Here is a 24,254-nt window from a genome sequence, read left to right as displayed (position 1 = left end):
GAGCCTAATTCCTAGTCAAATTAAAATTATATAGTTGTATATATCACTTGTGATGGTATTTTGTAAAGATATGGCCAGACGTGCAGTCTACCAATAACATTAGAGCGACAGCACTAACGCCCACAAGCGACCTCACAGTACAGAGACTATAGCGACATACAGCGACAAAGTCGCTGGCGGTGTGAACGAGACTTGAGGGAGAGCAGAGCCCGGTGGAGCCTGAGTGATGGCAGACCACGGTGTACCTGAGGAGCACAGACCAAAGGTGGAGCCGAAGGGCAGACCAGTCGAGGTGGAGAAATGGGCCTGGAGGCCAGAGGATCCACTTCATAGATTCATGCTGGTGGTGAAGGAGCTGCGAGGCGGAGCCAAAGATCTTGCAGGAGTCATCAGCGAGGGCGGAGACAAGGAGCTGCGAGGCACCTGCAGGACATACCAAGTTCAGGGGACTGAACGGAGCCAGCATAGAATCCAGGAGTAATGGGATGGTAATGGTCCTGGGCGTGGATATCCAGAATCATAGCTAGCTTAACCAGAAGGAGAGAGTTTGAGGGTGCGTGAGAGTTTGCTCCTCTGTAAAATTATTGAGCCAGCCAGTGATCCTCATCTGGCCCTGGGTTGAACTGTTTGAAGGACTGTGTCCGTGATGGACCTGGCGATATGCACTAATCTAGGGATGGGTATGGCAAATGACACTGGCTCAAGGACGAACTCTGGCTGGCTCTGACTCCATGGTTGGAGGGAGCTCAGGCTCTGGTTCTGTGGTGGCCTCGGGCATCATCATCAGGTCTGCGGCGGAGGTTTTCTCTTGCTGTCCGGGACTCACCCGGCTGGGACGACAAGCCCAATCTGGAGTGGACAAGGAGATGGCTGCTTGAAATATGTTGAAAGTCCCTGGGAGTCGGAGTTGATAGCGTCGTCCTCCGCAACTTCCATGGTGAGGGAGGATCCGCAAACCCATAAGGCAAACTCCATGAACTCTGCAAAGGAACAGCTCCTCCCTCATCAGCAGCATCTGTCCAAGAATGTTGTCCATTCTGTTCAAGAGTATCATCATCCCAGCACGCCTCATTGTAGAGATCAAGAAACTCCACAATGTATTCCTCCAGCGTGCTATCTATCTGTCTATCTAGAAACTGGTAAAAATGATCTATTATTTATTATTATTATTTCTGTGCATTAGGACTTATGCACATAATAGCTTGGCCTATAGCTTTTTGTCCTCCTTTCCCTCCCCATCTCTTCTAATTCCTCTTGAGATCTAGAGAAGATTAAATCATTTAGTACTTTAATGTAAGATGCTGACAGCTCATATTTTACAGAAGCTACTTCAGCTCTTAGCAGTGAGCAGAGCAGGAGCACAAAGACTGGATTGTTTTGGAGTGCTGTTATTATATACAGGATTTTTGGAATAAGAAAATAAATGAAAACATTTCCTCTTTCTTTGTTTCACACACACACACACACACACACACACACACACACACACACACACACACACACACACACACACACACACACACACACACACATACACAATATTGTCCATCAACTATTGTGATACAGTATAAGCATGAGAATATAAGACACCATTTAGGACACCATCATTGCATACAGGAAGACTTGTGTGTGCAAATACTCCAAACCTTGGCAATATTGTATTAGTAATTATAGTAAAGTTAATAAAGCTATTTGAATTTAATTGAGATAACAGTTGTTAAGTTAATTTTACCAAGAGCTGCACGGATTATATATTAGGCTTTATGTAAATGTGATTGCTCTGGAAGAGCATAGGCGAGAGTGATTTTCCGGAAATTAACGACAACATCCGAGCAAAGCCGAGCTTAAATTGCCTCTAAAACGAAATCAGACGAAGTCTTCCAGATAACGCCGATTTGAAAAACGGACGTGTCTTTCTTTGGCAGTTTGGGGGCGATAAAGAAGGGTTGCGAAATAGGAGGAAGAAAACCAACCTTTTAATCCATATTTATTTTATATAGCGTATAGGCTACCAATCCTTTTTGCAGATTTGGATTTCATATAGCCTAGTCTACAAAGGTAACTACACCACTTCTTTATCTTATTTAAGAATGATGCTTTCACATGAGGCAAAATAAATAATAGGGTTAAATTATGCCGTTTTGTCGTTTACTGCTTTATAACTTTGCTATTAGATGCAGTGATGATAACATTTAGGGCGTTTCTATTGATAGCCTACTATCAAACAAGAAACGGTTCGCATCGGGACATTTTTTTACATTTTAAAAATGCAGAACTATGTGGACATGTAAAACCTTTTGGCACAATTATTTGAATGTTGTAGCCTATTTATACGCAGTTTTTAGATTTATAGCGACATGACTGTACATTTATATTGCACGTTTGTATCAAAATAAATTCTTATATAATTTAGCGCCTTGGTTGTAGCGCCTGTCAGTTGAAGTGGCCGTATTGGTAACACGAAAAAATATTGATTCATAGTTCATTATCGATTGATGCAGCTTCCTCTTGAATGGGACATCAAATACTGTCTACTCGTGACATGCTGCTCTCAAAGGCTAATGGACACTAAAGCTAGTGACTTTATTATCGCCACGCCGCTGAGCGTTACTGTATAACCACATTTTTTTTCGCGACGCACCAGTTCTTTTATATAACAGAACCGACAGACATTACGGTACCCTATATTTGAATGTCTGTTCCTCATCTCGATAAATAAGACAACAGTGATCGTCATGTTTCATCGTGCGTGTTCTCATTTCTGTACATAACCTGCTTTGTTCAAGCTTAGGCTGTATGCATATGAAAATATTTCTGGTTAAATGGGGTCCTCAGAATCCTTTTGATGGGACAGGTCCAGCAGAAGACTGTGAGTGTGACACACCCTTGTCGCATCCGCGGGCCCGTGTGTTAACGGAGAAAGGCGGCTTAAGCGCAACGTTCCCTCACGACTGAAAACCACGATAAGCTGTGTAACGTTAGCCAACCATTTCAAAGCGACAGCGACTTTCGTGTTTATACAGAAGTATGAAAGATAAATTATTGATCGTTTAATTAGTACAGTCACAATAATCTGAATAATCTCACTGAGTCAGCGCTTTAAAAGGCACGCGCTGAAACATGACCTGTCAGTCAAAGCGTCTCCTCACTCATTTTTTAATGCCAACGTCTTAGCGTTAGGCTATATCTTACGCTATTAAGAACTAGAAATGAGCGTGCTTTCGGGTAAAGTGCACTCACTTAAAAACCAAGCAGATTTATTCTAAATATGCGGTGTTCTGAAATCGATTGTTAATCAAGTGGAAGTGGAGCAGATGCAGTTCGTTTTCACGCTGAGGCGCTCAGTTCTGATTCAATAATATGAGGCCAAAGAGTAGGCCTACTTTGGCAAAGGACTTGAACAAAGAAGATTGTATTTTTCTCTTTCGCTCTCACAATTTTGAGCCATATTTTGCCTCAAACGCTTTATGTACAATAAATGTGTTGGTGAAAAAAATATATATAGCCTATAGGCTTATATATATATATTTCTTTTTATTGACACTTTTTATTAGCCTACTGGAAATAATTAGGCTACCTTTAGGCTCAACCTAACCTCAACCTATTGGTTAAGATTAAGAATGATTGTCTGGGCTATAGGCTATTAAAGGTAAACCTTAAATCTTATAAGGGAAAGATAGAGCTTTTGGAAGAAGTGTCACTGTCAGCTACCTTCAGTCTGGACTCTGGACAAGTACAGTATACTGTCAGAAGCCGGATGTCATTGCATTATGGTCAGCATCCATTACAAAGCTACTGTTTGAGAGACAGCCAACCAATCTTCTCCCTTAGTCAGATCTACAATCAGTCTTAAAGAGACACTGATCAAACTGTCACGCTGCTGTAGAGTTTGACCTAAAAGCAGTAGTGCTCTCTTGATGTACAAGAGTGAATTCAGTTAGCATTAATGATTCAGGCCTTTAATTAGATAACTAGTGCTATTAGACTACGACAGTAATCTCTTTAAAGCCTCTTTAGTGTCATCTTGTAGCATCATGAATTTATGAAATCCTTTTTTTTTGGAAAATACGGTTTAATTTTATTGAGACATAGCTTGAGACACCATATTCTAATTCAGTGAACAACATATTTATCAAATTAAGTGAAAATTTTATTTTTTATATGCCATATAATGTATCATTAATTGTTATTTCTTCCCATATCTTGCTGGAAATAAGTTTTGCTTGTTTATGTTGTTTCACAGTTGCATTTATTTACACAGATATCCAGCTGAAATGATCATCACGTGTGTGGCCGTCTTTAGCACCCTCGTGTGCTCAGGTAACTGATTGAAAACCTCTTTACAACACATTTCTGAAGGAAGTATAAAAATAAATGTTGCTACAACAAATACTAGGCTTAACCTTTCATTTGCAATGGCTTTATTTCACAAGGGCAACATTTGCAGCATCATTTATCTTAAGATGCTGGACTGAAAGTGCACAGTTGGCGGTTTTGACGTGGCAGAATACATAATAGTCCTTTCATATTGTTCGTGCTGCAGAGAAGGGGAACTCTTTTCTCAGATAGGTGTATTTTTATCGTCAGCAAAAAGCCATATATTTTTAGAGCCTGTATATTCAGGCCATTGGTTTTTAAAAGCACGAAATCCTTGCAGTTTCCTTTGTTTTGTCTTTTGAGTTAGGAGTGAATTGCTTCAACAGTAGTTTGTCAGTCAGGGTTTTAAGATTTTGTTAATATTTAAGAGTTACATACATATACATAAAGAGAGAGAGACTTTGTCTCCTTGTTATTCTCCTTCATAACTGCTGATTTCCAAGTCCAAAGTGATTTAGCTGTTGCGAGCATAAGGGCAAATTCATTTCTATTTTGCAGCAGTTATATACTGTAGATAAGCTAAATTTGATCTAATAGAAATTTGATCTGTCACCTGAGCAAATATATACTCATATTGCCAGTGGCATTCTGAACCGTTCTGTCCAAACTCAGTCCTGGAGGGCCACGGTCCTGCAGAGTTTAGCTCTAGCCTGCCTCAACACACCTACCTGGAAGTTTCTAGATGCCTGTAAGACCTTGATTAGCTTGCTCAGGTGTGTTTAATTGGGGTTGGAGCTAAACTCTGCAGGACAGTGGCCCTCAGGACTGGACATCCCTGGTTTAGATCATTGAATAGGATGTACTGTTTTACGGTTTAACTCTATTTGCAGTTAGATATTATTATTGCAGTTATGATATTAGTACAATTATTAAACACCTGCATTAATTTAAATGAAATCAAAACGTATCATTGAGTGAAAAAGGTGCTTTTTGCACAATGAATCCAAGAGGGTGAATAACTTCAATACAACAGTGACTCAGGGATTTAAGTTTATTGTAGCATAAATGAAGACAACACTTAGATATTTGGAATAGAAATGGCTTGTCTGCCTCGATTATATTTACCTTTTTTCTCTCTCTTTTTTTTCAGCTTGGTCATCAACCATTAAAGGTATTGATTCTGATATTATTATAGGCCTAATAATTACAAAGCAACTTACTAAGGGCTGATCCTCTATCTCCTATATATAAATTTGGTTTTTAATATATGTTTCTCAATTTTCTGTAGTTAAGTGTATTGTATTTTTTGAATTTCTGTCTGAAGACTCAAATCTCATCATTTAATGTTGTTTTTAGTATTATTATTACTTTTTATTAATATTCATAATCAGTAGTATTATGTATCTGTTTTATACTTTTTATATACATTCATAATCATTTGTAATCATTGTATTTTGTGAAGATTTGGGAGAGACTTTGGGAGACTTTGAGTGTGTGTTGGAGAGACTGAAATGTATATGCAATGTTTTTATGCATAGCATAAGGATATACATTCCAACGTTAAAGGAGAACTCCGGTCAATTTTTTGTACATTTGGAGTGCTGTCAATACAGAGAACAACGACAAAAATCGGTCTTGCCTACACCGAGTTATTGTATTTTTAAAATTTGCACCCTGTTGACTTCAATGGGGCAAGTACTAAACCTGCTTTTAGCCTCTTAACATCCTTGATGTGTCATTACAAGAGCACAGAAAATGTGAGTGATTCCTTCAGAGTGAACACGAGTGGATCTGACTGCAGTAGATGTGAAAGAAATGTATAAAAATGATGTTATTTAAGCCAGCGCAAATACCTGTGTTTACATCCTGCTTTTCGGTTGAAGTCCAAAGTAGTCGATTGCCGAGTTCACGCGCGTGATCATTGGTAACTAAACCTATGCGCGTGAACTCGGCAATCGACTACTTTGGACTTCAACCGAAAAGCAGGATGTAAACACAGGTATTTGCACTGGCTTAAATAACATCATTTTTATACATTTCTTTTACATCTACTGCAGTCAGATTCACTCGTGTTCACTCTGAAGGAATCACTCACATGACCTGTGCACTTGTAATGGCACATCAAGGATGTTAAGAGACTAAAAGCAGGTTTAAAACTTGCCCCATTGAAGTCAACAGGGTGCAAATTTTAAAAATAGAATAACTCGGTGTAGGCAACACCAATTTTTGTCGTTGTTCTCTGTATTGACAGCACTCCAAATGTACAAAAAAATGAGCTCAATGTTAAAATTGACTGGAGTTCTCCTTTAATGGAAACCATATGTTCCTCTGCTTAATATATGTGTTCCTATGATGATGTAGTTTTTTCCTTGGTCCAGTAGTATAAAGACTGAGCCCTTTTCTCCAAAAATCAGGAAGAGATGGCAAGACTGCTGAATGAAGACATCTGTTTGGTCCATTGTCTCTTCCTCCAATGTCTTATATCAAATAAATAAATACGAGAGATCTCTTGGCAAAATCACCGGTGTCTGTTTCCATGAAATCAAACAACAGGGGAAAGCAAGATTTTTAAATCTGCTCTGTCTTTCTTGTCACTTTGCAGCTAAAGATGAACACCGCACTGCTTTCTTTGGAGAGGATGTTCATATTCCAGTGTCGGCTTTGGACACATCAGAGGTGTTGTTCAAGCCGAGGGTGGAGCCGGTGTTGGAGCGGGTTCTCCTGCAGAATGGGACAATTATGGATAAAAGAGCCAAACTGAATGTTCACATCAGCCATTTGATCCTGGAGGATGTGGGCGAGGAGGATGAGGGCACATACGTGGTGAAGAATTCTGCCGCCCCAGCTGATGTCAGACGAATCATTCTCGTTGTTAGAGGTAAAAATTATAATACCACTAAACAAGTTCCTCCTCTGTTTGGTTTTTTGATGGATGACAGGAAAGGATTCAATAAGCAAAATGCTTTATTAAAGAGGCTACATGCAATTTTCTGAAATTTAAATGGCACCTGTGCCCAAAAAACGGAACTGCTCTTCCTTTATGCTCGCTCTCGCAGCGCGCTCGTACGTGCACACTTCACAAGTCATCCGCTGCAAAGAAGTCAACATTATGTTTACAGAGGTAAGAACAGTCAAATACATATATTGTTTGAGAAACTAAGTTTGTTTGCAATATATATGACACAACATGAACGCGCTTGACGTCACATCCGCAGACAGCGTGCGAAAAATCCGACCCGACAGAAAATAGGAAAAATAGGATACAGGCTTATAGGTGTACCCGCTGTGAGCTGACAAGGTGTCAGTATGCTCATCAGGAGATGTTTGAGTCATAAATGGTCAAATAAAAAGGCTATTGTTACGTTTATTTTGGGGAAAAAGTTGCATGTAGCCTCTTTAAATGATGAAAAGTTCATCGTACATGTTATATATAAGCAGCGATTGCTGTAATTGCTGCGTGTTACTTTTTTCAGGATTCTTTGATGAATAGAAAGTGCAAAAGACCAGCATTAGTTTGAAATAGAAAACCTTCACCTTTGATAACTGTAATGAAAAGATAACTGACCCCAAATTTTAGAATGGTACCGTATCATGATTTCCAAAAAAAGCAGCAAATCAGCATATTAGAATGATTTCTGAAGGATCATGTGACACTGAATACTGGCGTAATGATTATATATATATATATATATATATATATATATATATATATATATATATATATATATATATATATATATATATATATTGTGTATATATATATATATATATATATTGTGTATATATATATTGTGTATATATATATATATAGTATATATATATATATAGAAAATGTAATTTATTCCTGTGATCAAAGCTGAATTTTCATTATCATTACTCCAGTCTTATCTTATAAGACAGTATATATCTATTACTTATTTTTTTTACAGTGTGTAGTCAAACAGAATGTCCTCATAGGTGTGTTGATGTACTTCAGTTCTGTTGTTCTTCTAGACTGTGCACTAGAGACTGTGGTGAAATATGGAGAAACGTATCATATCCCGATCAACCCTGCGATCGGTCCATACACCCTTGAGTTCAGGCCTGGAGCTCTGACTCCAGTTAACCAGACCACAGAGGAACCACCTATAGTTCTCCTCAACCAGACCGGCTTGCCCACGGAAGAGTACGAGAGCCGCCTCACCGTGAGCGAGAAGAGGGTCAACCTCCTTCTGGTTACAGGGGACGATGAGGGCAGCTACACCATCGTGGACCGGGATGGGAAAGTCCGACTGAGGGCCTGCCTCAACGTGAAAGGTTTGTGTGATCATTATATGAGGAGACAGTTTCAGCGCTTGATAAAGGAGAAGGCTTACATGTGTCAAAGCCTTAAAATGGTGTAAAAGTACAAAGAGGGAAGTGTAAGAGGGAGTTCAGGAAAGAGAGAATAAAGGAGCAAAAAATAGGACATGTAAGCACAAAAGACTCAGACTTTAGACGATCAGTATTCATTTTGGTTCACATTGCTGCTTACTCTTAAAACAGTTTTTGGCAGGATAAATCCAAAATCAACTCTAAAAACAAAGCTGAATATACAGAAATGCCATACTAGCACAAAGATAGTGATATTAGTTTTGACATGCTATTTTTGCTCTAATCTAAATATTACTTGAGTCTTACAAATTAATATTTTGTCACTTTTGCCACAATTATTATTATTATTTTTAACATAGATAATGGTTGTTCTTTGGCATGAGATGATGAGGACACCAATGTAAAAAAAAAAAAACTATTATTTACTTTAAAGAAGTTCACTTTTAAAATGAAAATTCTGTCATCATATACTCCCCCTCATGTTGTTTCAAAGCTGTATTAATTTCTTTCTTCTGCTGAACAGAAAGGAAGATATTTAGAAGAATATCAGTAACCAGACAGTTTTTGGGTCCCATTGACTTCCATAGTATATTTTTTTCCTACTATGGAAGTCAATGGGACCCAAAACTGTCTGGTTACTGATATTCTTCTAAATATCTTCCTTTCTGTATAGCAGAAGAAAGAAATTCATGCAGCTTTGAAACAACATGAGGGTGAGTATATGATGACAGAATTTTCATTTTAAAAGTGAACTTCTCCTTTAATTACATTTATTATTGGCAATAATATTTTTAATAATACTATTATTATTATTAATCAGATCATTCTGATTATATTCTCAGCTGTTTTCAGGTACATAGAAATTTGGTGCATTAATATTGAATTCAAGATTCAATATCAGTGTATATCCAGTCAGAATTTTGAGTGTGAGCTATCACTGCTTTTTTCCATTTCACAGATCATCATATCTTTGAGCACTTGAATTATGGTGAAACCTTGAAGATCAAGCTTCACGTGGACCACGCCAAAGTCAAAATGGTCTACATCCCGGACTCTGACCACAAAGAACGACTCATCATAGACCAGGGAGAGCTGGCTGTGTCTGTTGAGTCTCTTTTTGATGGTCGAGCATCTGTGGAAGGATCCGTATTCTACTTGAAGAAGGTCAAAGTCAGTGACATGGGTGTCTTTCGAGTGATGGACTTCTCAGGCTTCCGTATTGCTGACGTCTACCTTAACGTGGAGCGTGAGTAGAGAATTTGAGAACGTACCGTTGATTGCGTTTGGATCGGAGTTTAATAACTAACAAATTGAGGTCTATTACCTGTACCCATGATCCTCTCCTCTCTCATAACAGCCTATAAGCTTCCACAGCTCTATGTGGCAATCATCTCCTTGGTGTCTCTGCTGGCGTTCCTGCTGTTGGTGTGTCTGCTGTCCTGTCTGATCAAGATTCACCGCCGGGCAGATAGAGCACGTAAGCTCTCCCTAATCGCTCAGCAGGCGGGCAAGGGCGACGGGGATGCTTTCAGACAGGTAAAACCAAACAACTTCAGACACCCCAGACATATAGTAAAATTTACTTTAAACACAATTCAATAAAAACACATAAATGTTGGATGCTGCTCCTCTTCATTTGGACAGTATATTAAAGGTTGCAAAATACTCTGTCGCTCAATTAGGGCTGTCACTTTACGTTTGAAAATTGATTGCACAATCGATCGGACCAACCAACGCAAGTTTCGAAAACGAAAATAGGGAATCGATTTTAACGGTCTTTTCTCGAAGCGCGTCCAGCTCGTCGTGATACGCCCGCAGTGAACGCGCGTCACACAGCGACTGCAGGATCTGACACACACACACACACACACACACACACACACACACACACACACACACACACACACACACACACACACACACACACACACACACGCACACACACACACACACACACACACACACATAACAGCAGATTATAGCTGCATAATGTGTCTATTTTTACAACAAAACTGTGAATTCTGCCAGTATTCAGACAGTCTCATGCATACAGATACAGATTCGGGCTACGGTCTACAGTCGCCTACATAGGCGAAATTTGTTTGACATTTCTAATGGTAAACACAGCCATGTTGAAGGCTGCAGTAATGTTTTTCAGTGATGTTATGGCATCCACTCTGCTTATTGTTTTTCGAGAATGTTGCACTCCTGTGTGTCATTGTGCACGAAATTTCACGCCAGTAAATCATCAGAAATATTGCTGACTTGCGCGTGTCTCGAGCGCCGTCTTTACGTTCGTCCTAATGCCTGTTAATTGTCTGTGGATTTGCCCATATTTGGCGTTTAAAATGGAAACGTCTTAAAGTTTAGACATGGAAAATCGATTGTACAATCGATTCAAGGAACACTTATGTCTCAAAAGTCGAACAGGATTTTTTCACAAAAGTGACAGCCCTATGCTCAATAGCTTGAGGGCAGTTAAAAATGTTTAAAAAAATTAATTCATTATTAATTCATTATAATTATAAAATTAATACCTTTAATCAGCAATGATGCAATAAATATATCAAAAGTGAAAGTAAAGACATTGTTACAAAAATCCATTTCAAATAAATGCTTCAAGTTCTTTTTATTCATCAGAGAATCCTAAAAAAAATTATCAGTTTCCACAGAAATATTAAAGGGGTCATATAATGCCATTTTTGTACAAGCTAATATGATTCTTTAGGGTCTAAATTAAAAGTTTGCAATATACTTTAATTAAAAATTCTCATTAGTATTGTAAGAAAACACTAATTTTACCTGGTCAAAAGCTGTTTTCAGCACGCCATTTCAGTGCATGTGTCTTTAAATGATAATGAGCTTTGCTCACCCCGCCCCTCTGTTCTGTGGGCGTTTTGCCACAACAACACATGTGGAGTGTTGCCTTGACAACAGTTGAGGGTAACTTTATATTTTGAAGAATGGCAGCTGGAGTCTCTGAGGACACTGTGCAACCGTATCAATTTGAACCGGAGTTGGAAAACAGGACGTTTCTGAATGGTTGGTTAACGTAATGTCACTATGATCTATGTACTGGCAGGGTAGAGTAGTGAGATACGAACGCTATGTGTTTACTGATGTATAAGTTAGTTCATTGACAGATTGATGTTACAGCTAATGGTCATGAAAAACTTTTTTTCGGTAAATGTAGGCTTGTCCGTGATGTGTAACGTTATCTATGCAGTGTTAGGTACAACTCTCAGGGCTGAAGCACTAACATTTTACTGATCTGTTTAAAAAATAAGCAGTCTGTGAGACTATGACAGCCATTAGGCACATAAACAACACATACTCAGACAGGAGCTAATACCTTTTTCAATGTTCTCGTTTATAAAGCAGTCTGGTGAAACGATTCGCGCAAACATGAAAGCATTGCTGTTGATCGTGGGGAATATTGAGAGACAGCTCGCTCACGAGCGAGGGCGGGTCTGTGTTGAAACGCTGCTGTCAATCAACAGTCGTGGGAGGGGCGTCGATTTTGTGACGTCACAAAATCGAACGGCTTGATTTGAGATGGGGGGAAACAATTCTGGTCATATTCTAACTTATAAGCAATTTTTGAATCTCCATAACTTTCCAGTTCCACCAAAGTAATAAAATACCTTGATAAAAGCTATCCCAGCAGGCTTAATTCAATTAATTAAAAATCACCTTAACTTCATTAAAGGTAATAGTGTTTATCCGGCTTTACGCTTGGGCGAGATAGATTTTTTAGATCGAAAATGCAACAACAGATATATTCGCACAATTTTTCAAATGAAGAGAAAGGTTACTCCAAGGGGTAAATTCTATTGGGGATCCCTTGTAACAAACGTAATTTGGAGAAAGGATTGGCTTTTGCCTAGTAAATTTAGTGTATCCAACAAGGTTAAGGAAATTCGTTATAAAATCCTTCATAAAATCTATCCTGTTAACTCATCCATCTCTAAATACTCTGATATTGATGAGACTTGCTCTTTTTGTGGTTTTGTTGAGGAAACTGTCACCCATTTATTTTGTGAATGTAATCTAACTAATAGATTTTGGGCTAAATTGAGTGTTTTTGTTTTTGGCCCTACAAATGTGACCCACACCTTCATTCTCAAAGAGGTTATCTTTTATTATAAAAACCCAAAACTGATGTCCCTTGAACATGTTGTACATTTCCTTATCTTGTATGCAAAATTCTTCATCCACAAGCAAAAATGGCTTAAGTCTCCTTTGAGCTTCCCTCTTTTTCTTGCTGACCTTAATTCTTTTATTTCATCCCTTGACTTATAAATAACAATTTTTGATGCATTATGATGATTTATTCAAAGATATGACTTGACCTTGTTGTTATACTTTCCTTTGTTTTTCTTTTTTTGTATGTATAATTACATAATGTGCTATATGCAAATTCAGGATATTTATTTATTTTTATTATTTTTTTATTTAATTTTTTCGTATCATTGTTTGTTCATTGTAAGAGATGCAACCTTGCTTCGCTTCCCTGAGCTTGTAATCATGTGTAAGTTCTGCAATAAAATAATAAAAAAATAAATTAAAAAAAGATGGGGGAAAACATATAAGAAGATAAAAAAAAAACACTGGATGGATTTTTATCATTTTATGATGGTTGTGTACAGGCACTGCCAACACACATTTCAGTAATCAACTTGTAAAAGTGCATGTACCATTATATGACCCCTTTAAGAAGCACAACCGTTTTTAGCATTGATAATAATAAGAAGAAATATATATTGAGAATCAAATCTGAGAAGACTGGAGTGATGGCTACTAAAAATTCAGCTTTGCCATCACAGAAATAAAAGTTATTTTAAATGGTAGTAATATTTCAAAATATTACTATTTTTACTGTATCAAATAAATGCAGCTTTGGTGAGCATAAGTGACTTCTTTCAAAGACATTAAAAAGTATTTTCGACTCCAAACTTTTTGAAACGTAACTGTAGGTTTATACAATATATAATAATAATTAAATCAGTTTCAGCAAATGTGATTGAACAAAACTATGTGTCTGTGTGTTTATGTAAGTCTCGTCTCTTGTCTTTGGTCATTTTTTCGGTTCATTCCGATTAACCCCTTTTAATTATTTATTATTTTTAGATGCTTATTTTTAATCATTTGGACTATTACTGCGTAATTTGTAGTTTGCTTGTACCCTGTTTTTACCGTACGAGACAAAACCTCCTGTAGCATGTTGTTGTAGCTTTAAGAAAACGTCTCCTTTTGTTTCAAGCCCATAGAACCCTGCCAAATTCATCCCTTTTCCAACAACAAAGCAATCCAGTCTTACCAGTCTTATCTATTATCACCCATCAGTTAATACAAATATAATCTGTCTGTTTGTCTGTGGAGTGTAAAGTGAGATTGAATGTGTGTATTTCTCCCAACCACAGTTATTTGAAAGAGGTTTTGTGGTGGTTAGCTTAACACTCCATTTCTCCCCCCTAAAGGATCATCTGACGGAGTCCCTGCTGGGTGAGAGAGATTTGCGTTCCGGTGTCGTATCTTCTTATATTGCTAAGTTGATGAATCTGTATTGGTGTTGTGGTAGCGCAATAGGAGTCCCAAAAGCCTTTCTGTCACTCGTAGTGACTGTGTACTTGTCCATTATTCCCTTCGTCTTCCTCTCAGATCTCCTGAGATGAGTAACTTCAGGTGTATTGCACTGATCCTAATTTGAACTCTTAATGTAAATCGGTATAAAGGTACATACACCTGTGTGTTAAAGCTTCTGCCGTGCTTTAAACACACATGCACATATGCAATATATATGGAGAGGTAAATATGAATCTGTGTATGTGTGTATATGTGTGCTGACTTCTGTTTATATGCTGCTGTGTGAGTGTGTACATATGGTTGGCAGTGATTAATGGAGTCACTTCAAATTTGAATTATGTCCTGTTCATATTGAATTACTTTGGACATTGTTGCAGATTTTGTAATTGTTAAACATTTTCCTCTCACATTTCATGTTTTTAGCTTCGCAAATTAGATACAGAATAGAAATAAGGCTATGCTCAGAATAGAATACTAGCATACTGCATACTACAAAGTATATACTTTTTACATTTTATTTTACATTTAAGCTCCATATTTATGTGACGCGTAAAAACAATGTAGCATACTACTGGTCACTATTCTATGACCTCATAAAATATCGAAAATAAAAAAGTTTACTTGCATTTTTAGTCAAATTTTGTTTAAAGTCCTCCTGTAGTCAATACTTGTATCACGTAAAACTCATCTGTGATCACCAAAATGACATATTTAAAGGCACAATATGTAACTTTTTTGCTTTAAAAATATCAAAAATCATTATATCTATGTTATATATATTTTTTAGTTGTGTACTTACATTATCCCGACTGTTTCCAACAACTTTCAAATCAGGAGAAATTTGAAAATTTAATTCGAGAAACGTCCCGTTTCTTTATTTCCGTTTTGTCTCCGCCAATGGCGTCATATCCGCGTTGTCCCTGGTTTCCGCTCGTGCTGCCATGGCAACTAGAGCTATGAACCAGAGCCGTCTGATAGTAACCAAAGCGATTGACGCAGACAACTTTGTAGTTCGCAATGTCTATTTGCACGCTGTTGTTGTTTCGTTCAAACATTATGGACCATGGCAAGCAGACTTTGGATAAAAAAGGAGAACTAAAACGAGAATCAATATCAGCGCGGTGTTTTCGAGATGCCGAGAGCTCCCATAGACAGTATATAAACGAGAGCTCCACGTCCGAGACTTCGACCGCTACTACATGTACTTTATTAAACAGGTGAGCACATTTAAATAAAACGAATCAATGTTTTATAGTTCAACAATGATAAAATGTTAGAAAATGATCTGTATGTTATTCTAATGTTGATCTAGCTTACTGCTAGTCTCATACAGACAAACTAACACATACATCTCAACACATTCAAATACAGTTTAGTGTGATAGTGTAATGTTAGACCAAGTGAAACAGCGCTGCGTTACCTCACAAGTTTAATTTGTCTAATAAACTGACCTGTGAGTAGTAATTCTGCGTGTAGTTTGGTAGAATGAAATGTCCGTATTCCTTTTATATGCGCGGGACTCGCATCGCGTGTGGAGCTGATAGCTGTCTCTTAGCAATCCCGAACTGCTTCATATCACAGTCATGATAAAAACATTGATGTATTCAGTCATCCATAAACATTATTAGATCAGTCGGCTTGACGTTGACGACAAGATCCATGATTCTTAGCAAATGTTGCGTCATCAATCTACGCCTTTGTTATTGTAAATAGGTTAGCGATCCCTAGTGGCGAAAAATGCCATACTGTACGTTTAAATGTTTTTTCTTGTGAAAAAAATGTCTTCATGCCTTAAAATAGCTTGAATGTAACTCTACACCCAATGATGTTGACTTATGAATGTGCACATGGTTTGTCTTACTGCAAATTAAAAACACCACATAGACAAGCGTAAAAACAACATTAAAAACTTGATTTTCACCAAAGGGGGACTTTAGACCCATCAAATAATGAGCTAAGGAAGTGAAAATTTGCATACTTCACACTAGACTTGCCACAATGACGTAATTTTCATTTTCACAAACGTGTTTAAACCCGCTGTATATCCGTGGTTATACTCCTGGTTGGAATCTAGGTGGGAAAATGTGGGAAAATATTTGTTGCGCAACAACTCCCTATTACAAGCTTGATTACAGACTTACATTTTATTTGTTTATTTTAAACTGAAAGTTAAATCAGGTTAAATTGCGTGTTGTTCACCATTATCCGTTTCACGTGTTCAGTCATTCTCATAATGGTCTTGACTTCTAAATGCAACTTCTTTGCAAACGATTCCTTTGCGGTGTTCGGTTTACTGTATTAATATTTTACACACTAAATTAAGATGTATGTTGTGTAACCAGATAAGCCACTGACTTTTGTTCTGCCCTTCGAACAACAGTTCCTGTCAAGGTAATGTATGCTGTCATTTTGAAATGTCTGTAAAAAACATTTTGTTGGCAATGCGTTCATTTAATTTGCCATTAGTTGCAAACTCTTTATTAGGCGACTATAAGGCTATTCTTTTCGTTAGGCTGTTGCTTCGTTCATAACATTTCCTTCTTTTACTTGATATCAAATTTCACACTGCTATCGTCCCTTACCATGGCAAGCATTCTGCACACAATATACAAAATCCTGCATACTGCAGAAAGAGTATGCGCTATTCTGAACATAGTTGTAGACTCCAGCAATTAATCATTTGCCAGCCAGGTGAAATTCATGTTGTCTATGTGTTTGTCTGTGACATCATTGTGTTAACCCTCAAATTATGGGTTATTGTGCCTCAGGGTTTTTACAATATGCTCATACTGTATATATTTTGTGACACTGTGAAAGGCCAAATACAGGAGAGTTGTTGTGTTTTAAACAGTGTGTTTGAAATTATTCAAACTTCATCCAGTTTTCACAATGTTACAGTATACAGTATTACCAACAACCCTAATGTGTGTGCAGAATATTTATTCTGGATCTGCTGATTTCTCAGGCTGTTTTCACACTTGGTGTGATTTGGTTGGTCTGAACCTGAATTCATTTCCACCACCACCACCCCCCCCCCCACCACACACCCCCTTCACACAACATTTCAACATTTCATTATTTTGCTCCAAACTGTGATACGTTTGCATCACCAGCTCAGTGTGATAACCAACAGCAGCTGTCTGCCACTCTAGCTAGATAACAGCTCAGGAGAACGAGCCAAAATGGAAAGCAAAATTCAATATTTATTGTATTCATATTTTAGTCCCTTTGATTTTCACAAGCAGATTTTAACGTCACTTGCGCCTGTCATGGCAAGAGAAGCAAAGAATGCCAGAGGCTATTCCTACAGGCAAACAGGAGTGACTGATTCATTATAAGACGCAGGTAAATTGGGCCACTTTTTGGACTGTCAAAAAGTGACATTTCACTGAACTATATCAATAGCAGTTCACTTCTGCAAAAATGACTACCATACTCCACATAAACCGTCCATCATACTCCCATTTTCATGTATGTTTCTGAAGGAACAAGTTCAAAAATAGCTTTCACACCCAACAATCCAAAATTACCTTTAATGGACTCTGGTTCGAACCACAAGCTCTAGTGTGAAAAAGCCCTTGATATGATTTTGATATTGTTGTGGGACCACCAACAGCACTGTGTGATTGTTTTTGACGTATGTTTTTCAGGTGGTTCATGAAGTTTATACTAGATTCACAGAGGAGTCCACTATGCAATCCACATGGGAGAACACCACTGAGAGCACAGAAGTTGAGATCAAAGTAGGTGATTTTTTTTATTTTTTAAGTTTTTTTTTTTTGCTAACATGATCTTAAAGGGATAGTTCACCTAGAAATTTTAATTCTGTCATCATTTGCTCACCCTCATGTTGTCCCAAATCAGGATTTTTATTGTTAACTAAAATGAATCTTAACCTAAAAACATTTTTTTAAATTGATAAGTAAAATATAAATATTAGAAGAACTTAAAGGCACAATATGTAACTTTTTTTGCTTTAAAATTAGCAAAAATCACTATATCTACGTTATATATTTTTTTTAGTTGTGTACTTACATTATCCCGACTCTTTCCAACAACTTTCAAACCAGGAGAAATTTTAATTTAATTTTTAGACACAGCGCGTTTCTTTATTTCCGTTTTGTCGCAGTCAATGGCGTCATATCCGTGTTGTCCCTGGTTTCCGCCTATGGTTTCCGCTCGTACTGCCATGGTATCCAGAGCTATGAGCAGAGCCCTCTGATTAACCAAAGCGACAGACGCAGACAACTGGGGAGTTCGCAATGTCTATTTGCACGCTGTTGTTGTTTCGTTCAAACATTATGGACAATGACTTTGGATAAAAAATGAGAACTAAAACGAGAATCAATATCAGCGCGGTGTTTTCGAGATGCCGAGAGCTCCCATAGACAGTATATAAACGAGAGCTCCACGTCCGAGACTTCGACCGCTCCTACATGTACTTATTAAACAGGTGAGCACATTTACATGAAACTAATCAATGTTTTATAACGTTCAACAATGATAAAATGTTAGAAAATTATCTGTATGTTATTCTAATGGTGATCTAGCTTACTGCTAGTCTCATACAGACAAACTAACACATACATTTCAACACATTCAAATGTAGTTTAGTGTGCTAGTGTAATGTTAGACCAAGTGAAACAGCGCTGCGTTACCTCACAAGTTTAATTTGTCTAATAAACTGACCTGTGAGTAGTAATTCTGCGTGTAGTTCAGTAGAATGAAATGTCCATATTCCTTTTATATCCGCGGGACTCGCATCGCGTGTGGAGCTGATGGCTGTCTCTTAGCAATCCCGAACTGCTTCATATCACAGCCATGATAAAAGCATCAATGTATTCAGTCATCCATAAACATTATTAGATCGGTCGGCTTGACGTTGACGACAAGATCCATAATTCTTAACATGTGTTGCGTCATCAAACTACGCCTTTGTTATTGTAAAGAGGTTAGCGACCCCTAGTAGCGAAAAATTCCATACTGTACGTTTAAACTAAATGAAAATTAGAAATGTTGCCTTGCCATTACTACTAATCTGGAAATGAATAAAAACTAAAACTGAAATAAACAAATGAAACCTGATTAGAAATAATTAAGAAGAAAAAAAATCTAATAAAAATTACAAAAGCACATTAAAAATGTAACTAAAAGTAAAACTGAAAATATTTCTAAAATAATGACAATGTTTAACAGTATTTGAAATATTAAAAAGAAATTTTATGCAGCTTGTACAAAAACTGCTCATAGTTTAAACCATTTTTTTAATTACATTAAATTAACAGCAATATAAAAAAATAAAATAATGACAGAATTTTCATTTTAGAAGAACTTTTTCTTATTTTTTTCTACGACTATTTGAATAGTTCAGACATTCATCTCACAGTTCTGCGGTTCTCATTTAACTTCACTTTTAGGGTCTTGAGGTATCGAAACCAGGTCAGTACCAGGCCCTCCAATCTGACAAAAACTTCTTGGATATGAACGACTCAGGCGTGGAGTTCACCTCGTCTGCGCTTCCTCTGGACAGTGACACGGACGTCCCCGACAATCTCACCTCTCACAAGCTCCTCCTTGAGCCTGACACTCTCGCTGGCGTCCCCCCGACCATCTCTGAGGGAGACCATAGCGCCACTCGCACCCCTGATTCCATTCTGAGCGCCAGCCCTGTTGTCCCGCCCAAATCTGGGGCTCAGACGGATGGCGACTTGATCGGCGCAACCACGCCTGAGGAAATGATGAATGAGTTGGATGCAAAGATGAGCAAAGATGCTTCGCCACATTCTGAGAAAGCCACTACATTGGATCCAACTAATGGAACCACAACCTGAGCACTGTAGATTAAGTTACACTAACCAACATCTATTACACAAGTGCGACCCCTTTTCATTCGCAACATCATCTTACACTTCTAAAATCACATCTTGCTTGGACTCATCTGATGCTTAACAAATGGTTTGTGGAAGAAGCAAAAAGAGAAGAAGAATCCAAAATGATTAAAAAATAAACTTTGAAGAACAGACACGGTCCTGCACTATGCATGCTTTTGAATTACTGAGGAGTTCTTGACTAGTTTAAAGCCAAGTGCCAGATTAGAGTGGCCATGTAGTGCATGTGAAGAAGAAAAAAACACATCACTTGTGAGTCTTGATGATACTTTTCTTTAGCTTTATTTAGCCATGCCACTATCTAGAACTTTTACGAGAGTGTCAAACTTCCTGAAACTCAAAGGACGCTTCAAGCAACACCTGAAGTGGAATGTAAATGGGTATCTTACTCACATATTTTTCAAGCAGTTCATCTACAAAATGCCAAAAGAATATTTTTTGAGATTTCAAGGTCAACCTGAATGCATCTCACCGGCAAACACACTTTCCCAGCGCTTCTCCTGGTGTGAATGCTCCCTTTTGGACCGTCTGCATTGGCCTCCGGCTTTGAAGTGCTGTGCTGATAATCCCTGCCAATGGTAAACTAAACACCTTGATGAATCGGGTCCGCATGGATGACAGGTATCTGATACGGGGGCTTAACACTGTAAATAGGATGAGCTGTGGTGGAGGGTTTTGGCCCTGGTTCAGAGGAACTCCTCTGAAGAAACGGCTTGTCTCAGCAGTTTCAGGTGCTGACTCCACTGGGGTTTCTCCACAACCTGGGCCTTTCCGGTGATCTCTTTTCTTGCGCTTCTCATGCGATCCTTTATTCTCACTCATTTGAATACATTTTAGCTGCTTTGAGCTTTGCAGAAATTTGCTTGAGAATCACATACATTGACATTTATTCACCAAGAATGATTCGCAATAAGAAGCAATGAACTTAGTGAGAGTGTAGGAGGAACTGAGTACAGGAATATGTATATTCATAACATCTAATATGGTTTTCATTATGTAGGTTTGAATCATTTGTGTTTGAAACATTTATGTCAGTACACTTGAATCGGCATAGAAGACATCTAGCTGTAACATGCTAGTTAAACATCACTATTTTGCTTAAAGATTTTTTTTTGGGAAGGTCTACTAGAAAAGTAAAAAAAAAAAAAAATCCCACATATATGACATATATTTCTTCCCAGTCTTTCAGTAATGCTCTGTTTAGTTCCTCTCTCTATGAAGCCCCTCCTTATGAAAAGCGCAATGTGCTCTGATTGGTCGGCTGGACCAGTGTGTTGTGATTGGTCAACTGCTTTGAGCGTGTTTCGAAAACGTCACAACAAATGAGTTTCAACGCACTACTAATGCAACTCAAACAAAGCGTATGCTTTGGTTGGGAATTATTTAAATGAGGGATATTGTGACATGTTTCTAGAAGAAAACTCAAGACTACAATCGAGGCGTTTCAGGGAGTTCAGAAACTGGATGCTTACTGATACAGAGTATAAGTCCCTTTGGAGTGACTTTGTGCTTTGTAACTTGCAGACCTTTCTCATGCTCAAACAGCAAAATGCTAAAAAAGCTGAAAATGTAAAAAAGACTAAAAGGTCCTCTTCAAACACAATGATCACATTCCTCAGATTTAATAATTGCAAAAACCTTATTTGCAAAGCTATCTGATCCTTCTTCATACCATACACTCTTATCTTTATTTTCTTCGATGGTTCCATGCAGAACTATTCACTGAAAGGTTCTTGGGAAACCCAAATTGGTGGTTCTCTGTCACTGCTGCGAAAACCCCATTTTGGAAACTTTAAAAGTGTATAGTTGTAATTCTCTTTCATTATTCTTCTCACAGCACTTGATTTTTAGGTTAACATTACTTGATTCTACAGGATAAATGTGTTTATACAGGTAAATGATAATGCAATATTCAAATGAGCTGTAGCTGGTGGGTGGAGTCTTGCATCATGGGGCGTGGCTTAGTCTGTTGGTAAGATCGCTACCTCATGTTTTAATGTCTGAATGACACAGAGGGAAACCGGCAAAAAAAAAAGACACAGGGTGTCGAAAAAAGCACAATTAAAGGACTAAATCCTTGTAAAGATGTGAATTAAATTTGAACTAATGTAAATACAGTGGTTTGCAAAAAAATAATGGGAAAAACATGGTCAAATTGCAAATGAGATGAATCCCTTTTTGCTTTGATTTAGTAACTGCATTCAGAACAGGTATAGATTGTAATTTTAAAGCATTGTATGAAAGGTAAAAAAAAAAAAAGTTTTATATATTGCATTGATACTTATTAGATATGATCAAGCCCTAGATTTTTGACGAGCAAGCCTTTTAAATCCCCTTCGCTTCACTCCAGAAATTGTATTGTTACAGTTTGTTCTTATGTCACATGACTGAATGTGCAGTTATTGGGCCTTATGAAGCAATATTAGAGTGAACGCATTGGGCCTCATTAATCAAACATGAGCTGAGCAGATTTATGTGTAAATTGTCCATAAACCCATTTTGCAATAATGCTTGCACTCAATTCAGTGGAACATTTTATGTAAGAATGTATTCATTCTTGATTTACACACATTTGTTCCGCTCATGTTTCCTGAATGAGACCCCCCCCCATACAGACACACTTCTGTACATAAATATATTGCATGCCAATGATCAATACTCTTTCACTCCAATGATTGCTGGATTCTCATGCATTTCCCTTAAAATAAGGTAAAAAAAAAAACAAGAAACCTTTAGCATTTCCATGCTTTACTAAAATAAGAAACAAAATGCTTTGACTGCTTTTTATCTTTGCACTTGAGAATGATTTTGATAATGCAAAACTCAAGATATATTTCACTGAGACTATTATTATTGCTATTTATTAATTATACTCTCTTTATATATGCGCTGATGTCATAGATATAGTCTATATACACTAAAAGCATCACAGAAGCATGCTAAACTAGAGGTTGCCTGCTAGAAAGGAGATTTCATTGCATTACTTTGCCTCTGATGAGAAGTATTCTTAATGTCAATGTTATTTTAGCGGCTAATATGAAATTGTTTTCAATGTTAGCAAATAATGGATGTCAAATTTAGGATTATGCAATAAACATAACTGAGCACAACAGAATCAAAACTCGTTAGCTGGTCAATCTAAGGAAATGGTAATACTTTTTCTGTTTCTGACTAGGACAGAAATAATTTTTCTGATAAACTAGTAGTGTTCAGTCAGAATAAGCAGGTGTATAAACGGTTTAAACTTGATTATACTTGATAAAATGCATTCACCTCTTGAAGTTCAGTGCGGGTCAGATTTGCAAAGGTCATTGCTTTTAAATATGTTGAAATTTGCATTTGCGTTTGGTGAATTGAACTTTACCCTGAGTAGTTTGTATGCACTTATCGCAGTGAAAAGTGCACGGTAAAAAGATTTGTCAGTATTTTGGGGTAAAGGAACCATAGCAATACGAGTCCATCCTGTAAGTCTGCTCAGGTTTGATCAGCGGTTTACACAGATGTTGGCATCACATTATCAAACGAGCTCAGGAGTGTGTGCTTTCCTCATCGACTTATGCTGAGTTTATTTGTAAATCGATCTTTTGTCAGCTTAAGAGTTCTCAGGACAGGAGACGGGTTTCTCAAAGTGCTTTATTCATCTGCAGCTGTCTTGGAAAAGTTGTGATTGTGATCATTATAGCATTTTTCCTCTTTCGGATGAGCATTGAAACTCACAGATGTGTTTGCTTTAAGATAACAGGCAAATAACTGACTTCCATAGAACCATGAATATTAACAATACTTCAGTCATGTACAAAGTAGGGTGCAGAAGATATTTTTTGGCTGCTTTGTTAATTTAGTATTACATGTGGCTTCAACTTTGTTTTTTCCTAGTGAATGAAAGATGAAAATAAAAGAACTTTAACAATCTCATGGTTGATGTTCTTGTCTGTTTGTTTTTCTATAATGCATAATTACTACTATTTAGACATTAAATGAACACTATAAACTGTATGAATCCTTAAGTATAAGTATACAAATGCATGCAGTTATTCAGTAATGGGTAATAATTCCCCACCAGGGAAATAGAAATAAAATTAGTATTTTGTTTTTAATTTATATAAATAT

At 37.4% G+C, this 24,254-nt stretch overlaps 1 protein-coding gene across 1 annotated transcript; it reads left to right on the top strand.

The window, feature by feature from the left end:
- The first annotated feature begins 1,920 nt into the window (after positions 1-1,920).
- Positions 1,921-24,058, top strand: LOC308697245 (uncharacterized protein). Its single transcript, XM_081376411.1, has 10 exons — positions 1,921-2,058; positions 4,262-4,320; positions 5,468-5,488; positions 6,920-7,195; positions 8,311-8,613; positions 9,629-9,916; positions 10,028-10,206; positions 17,907-17,999; positions 19,674-21,650; positions 21,706-24,058. Exons 2-9 carry the CDS (start codon positions 4,275-4,277, stop codon positions 20,085-20,087), a joined length of 1,620 nt encoding a protein of 539 aa, XP_081232537.1. The 5' UTR covers positions 1,921-2,058; positions 4,262-4,274; the 3' UTR covers positions 20,088-21,650; positions 21,706-24,058.
- Positions 24,059-24,254: the final 196 nt, after the last annotated feature.

Source organism: Scardinius erythrophthalmus (genome assembly GCF_964197995.2).
Source record: "Scardinius erythrophthalmus genome assembly, chromosome: 10".
NCBI classification, from domain to species: domain Eukaryota; kingdom Metazoa; phylum Chordata; class Actinopteri; order Cypriniformes; family Leuciscidae; genus Scardinius; species Scardinius erythrophthalmus.
The sequence above is the reverse complement of the archived record's forward strand: the minus strand, read 5'-3'. Positions and strand labels throughout refer to the sequence as shown.

Excerpts from the sequence above, each read along its gene's own strand:
- LOC308697245 (XM_081376411.1), top strand. The coding sequence starts at position 4,275 with ATGATCATCACGTGTGTGGCCGTCTTTAGCACCCTCGTGTGCTCAG. Across the intron at positions 7,196-8,310 it reads AATCATTCTCGTTGTTAGAG|ACTGTGCACTAGAGACTGTG; the intron begins GTAAAAATTATA and ends TTGTTCTTCTAG. Across the intron at positions 8,614-9,628 it reads GGCCTGCCTCAACGTGAAAG|ATCATCATATCTTTGAGCAC; the intron begins GTTTGTGTGATC and ends TCCATTTCACAG.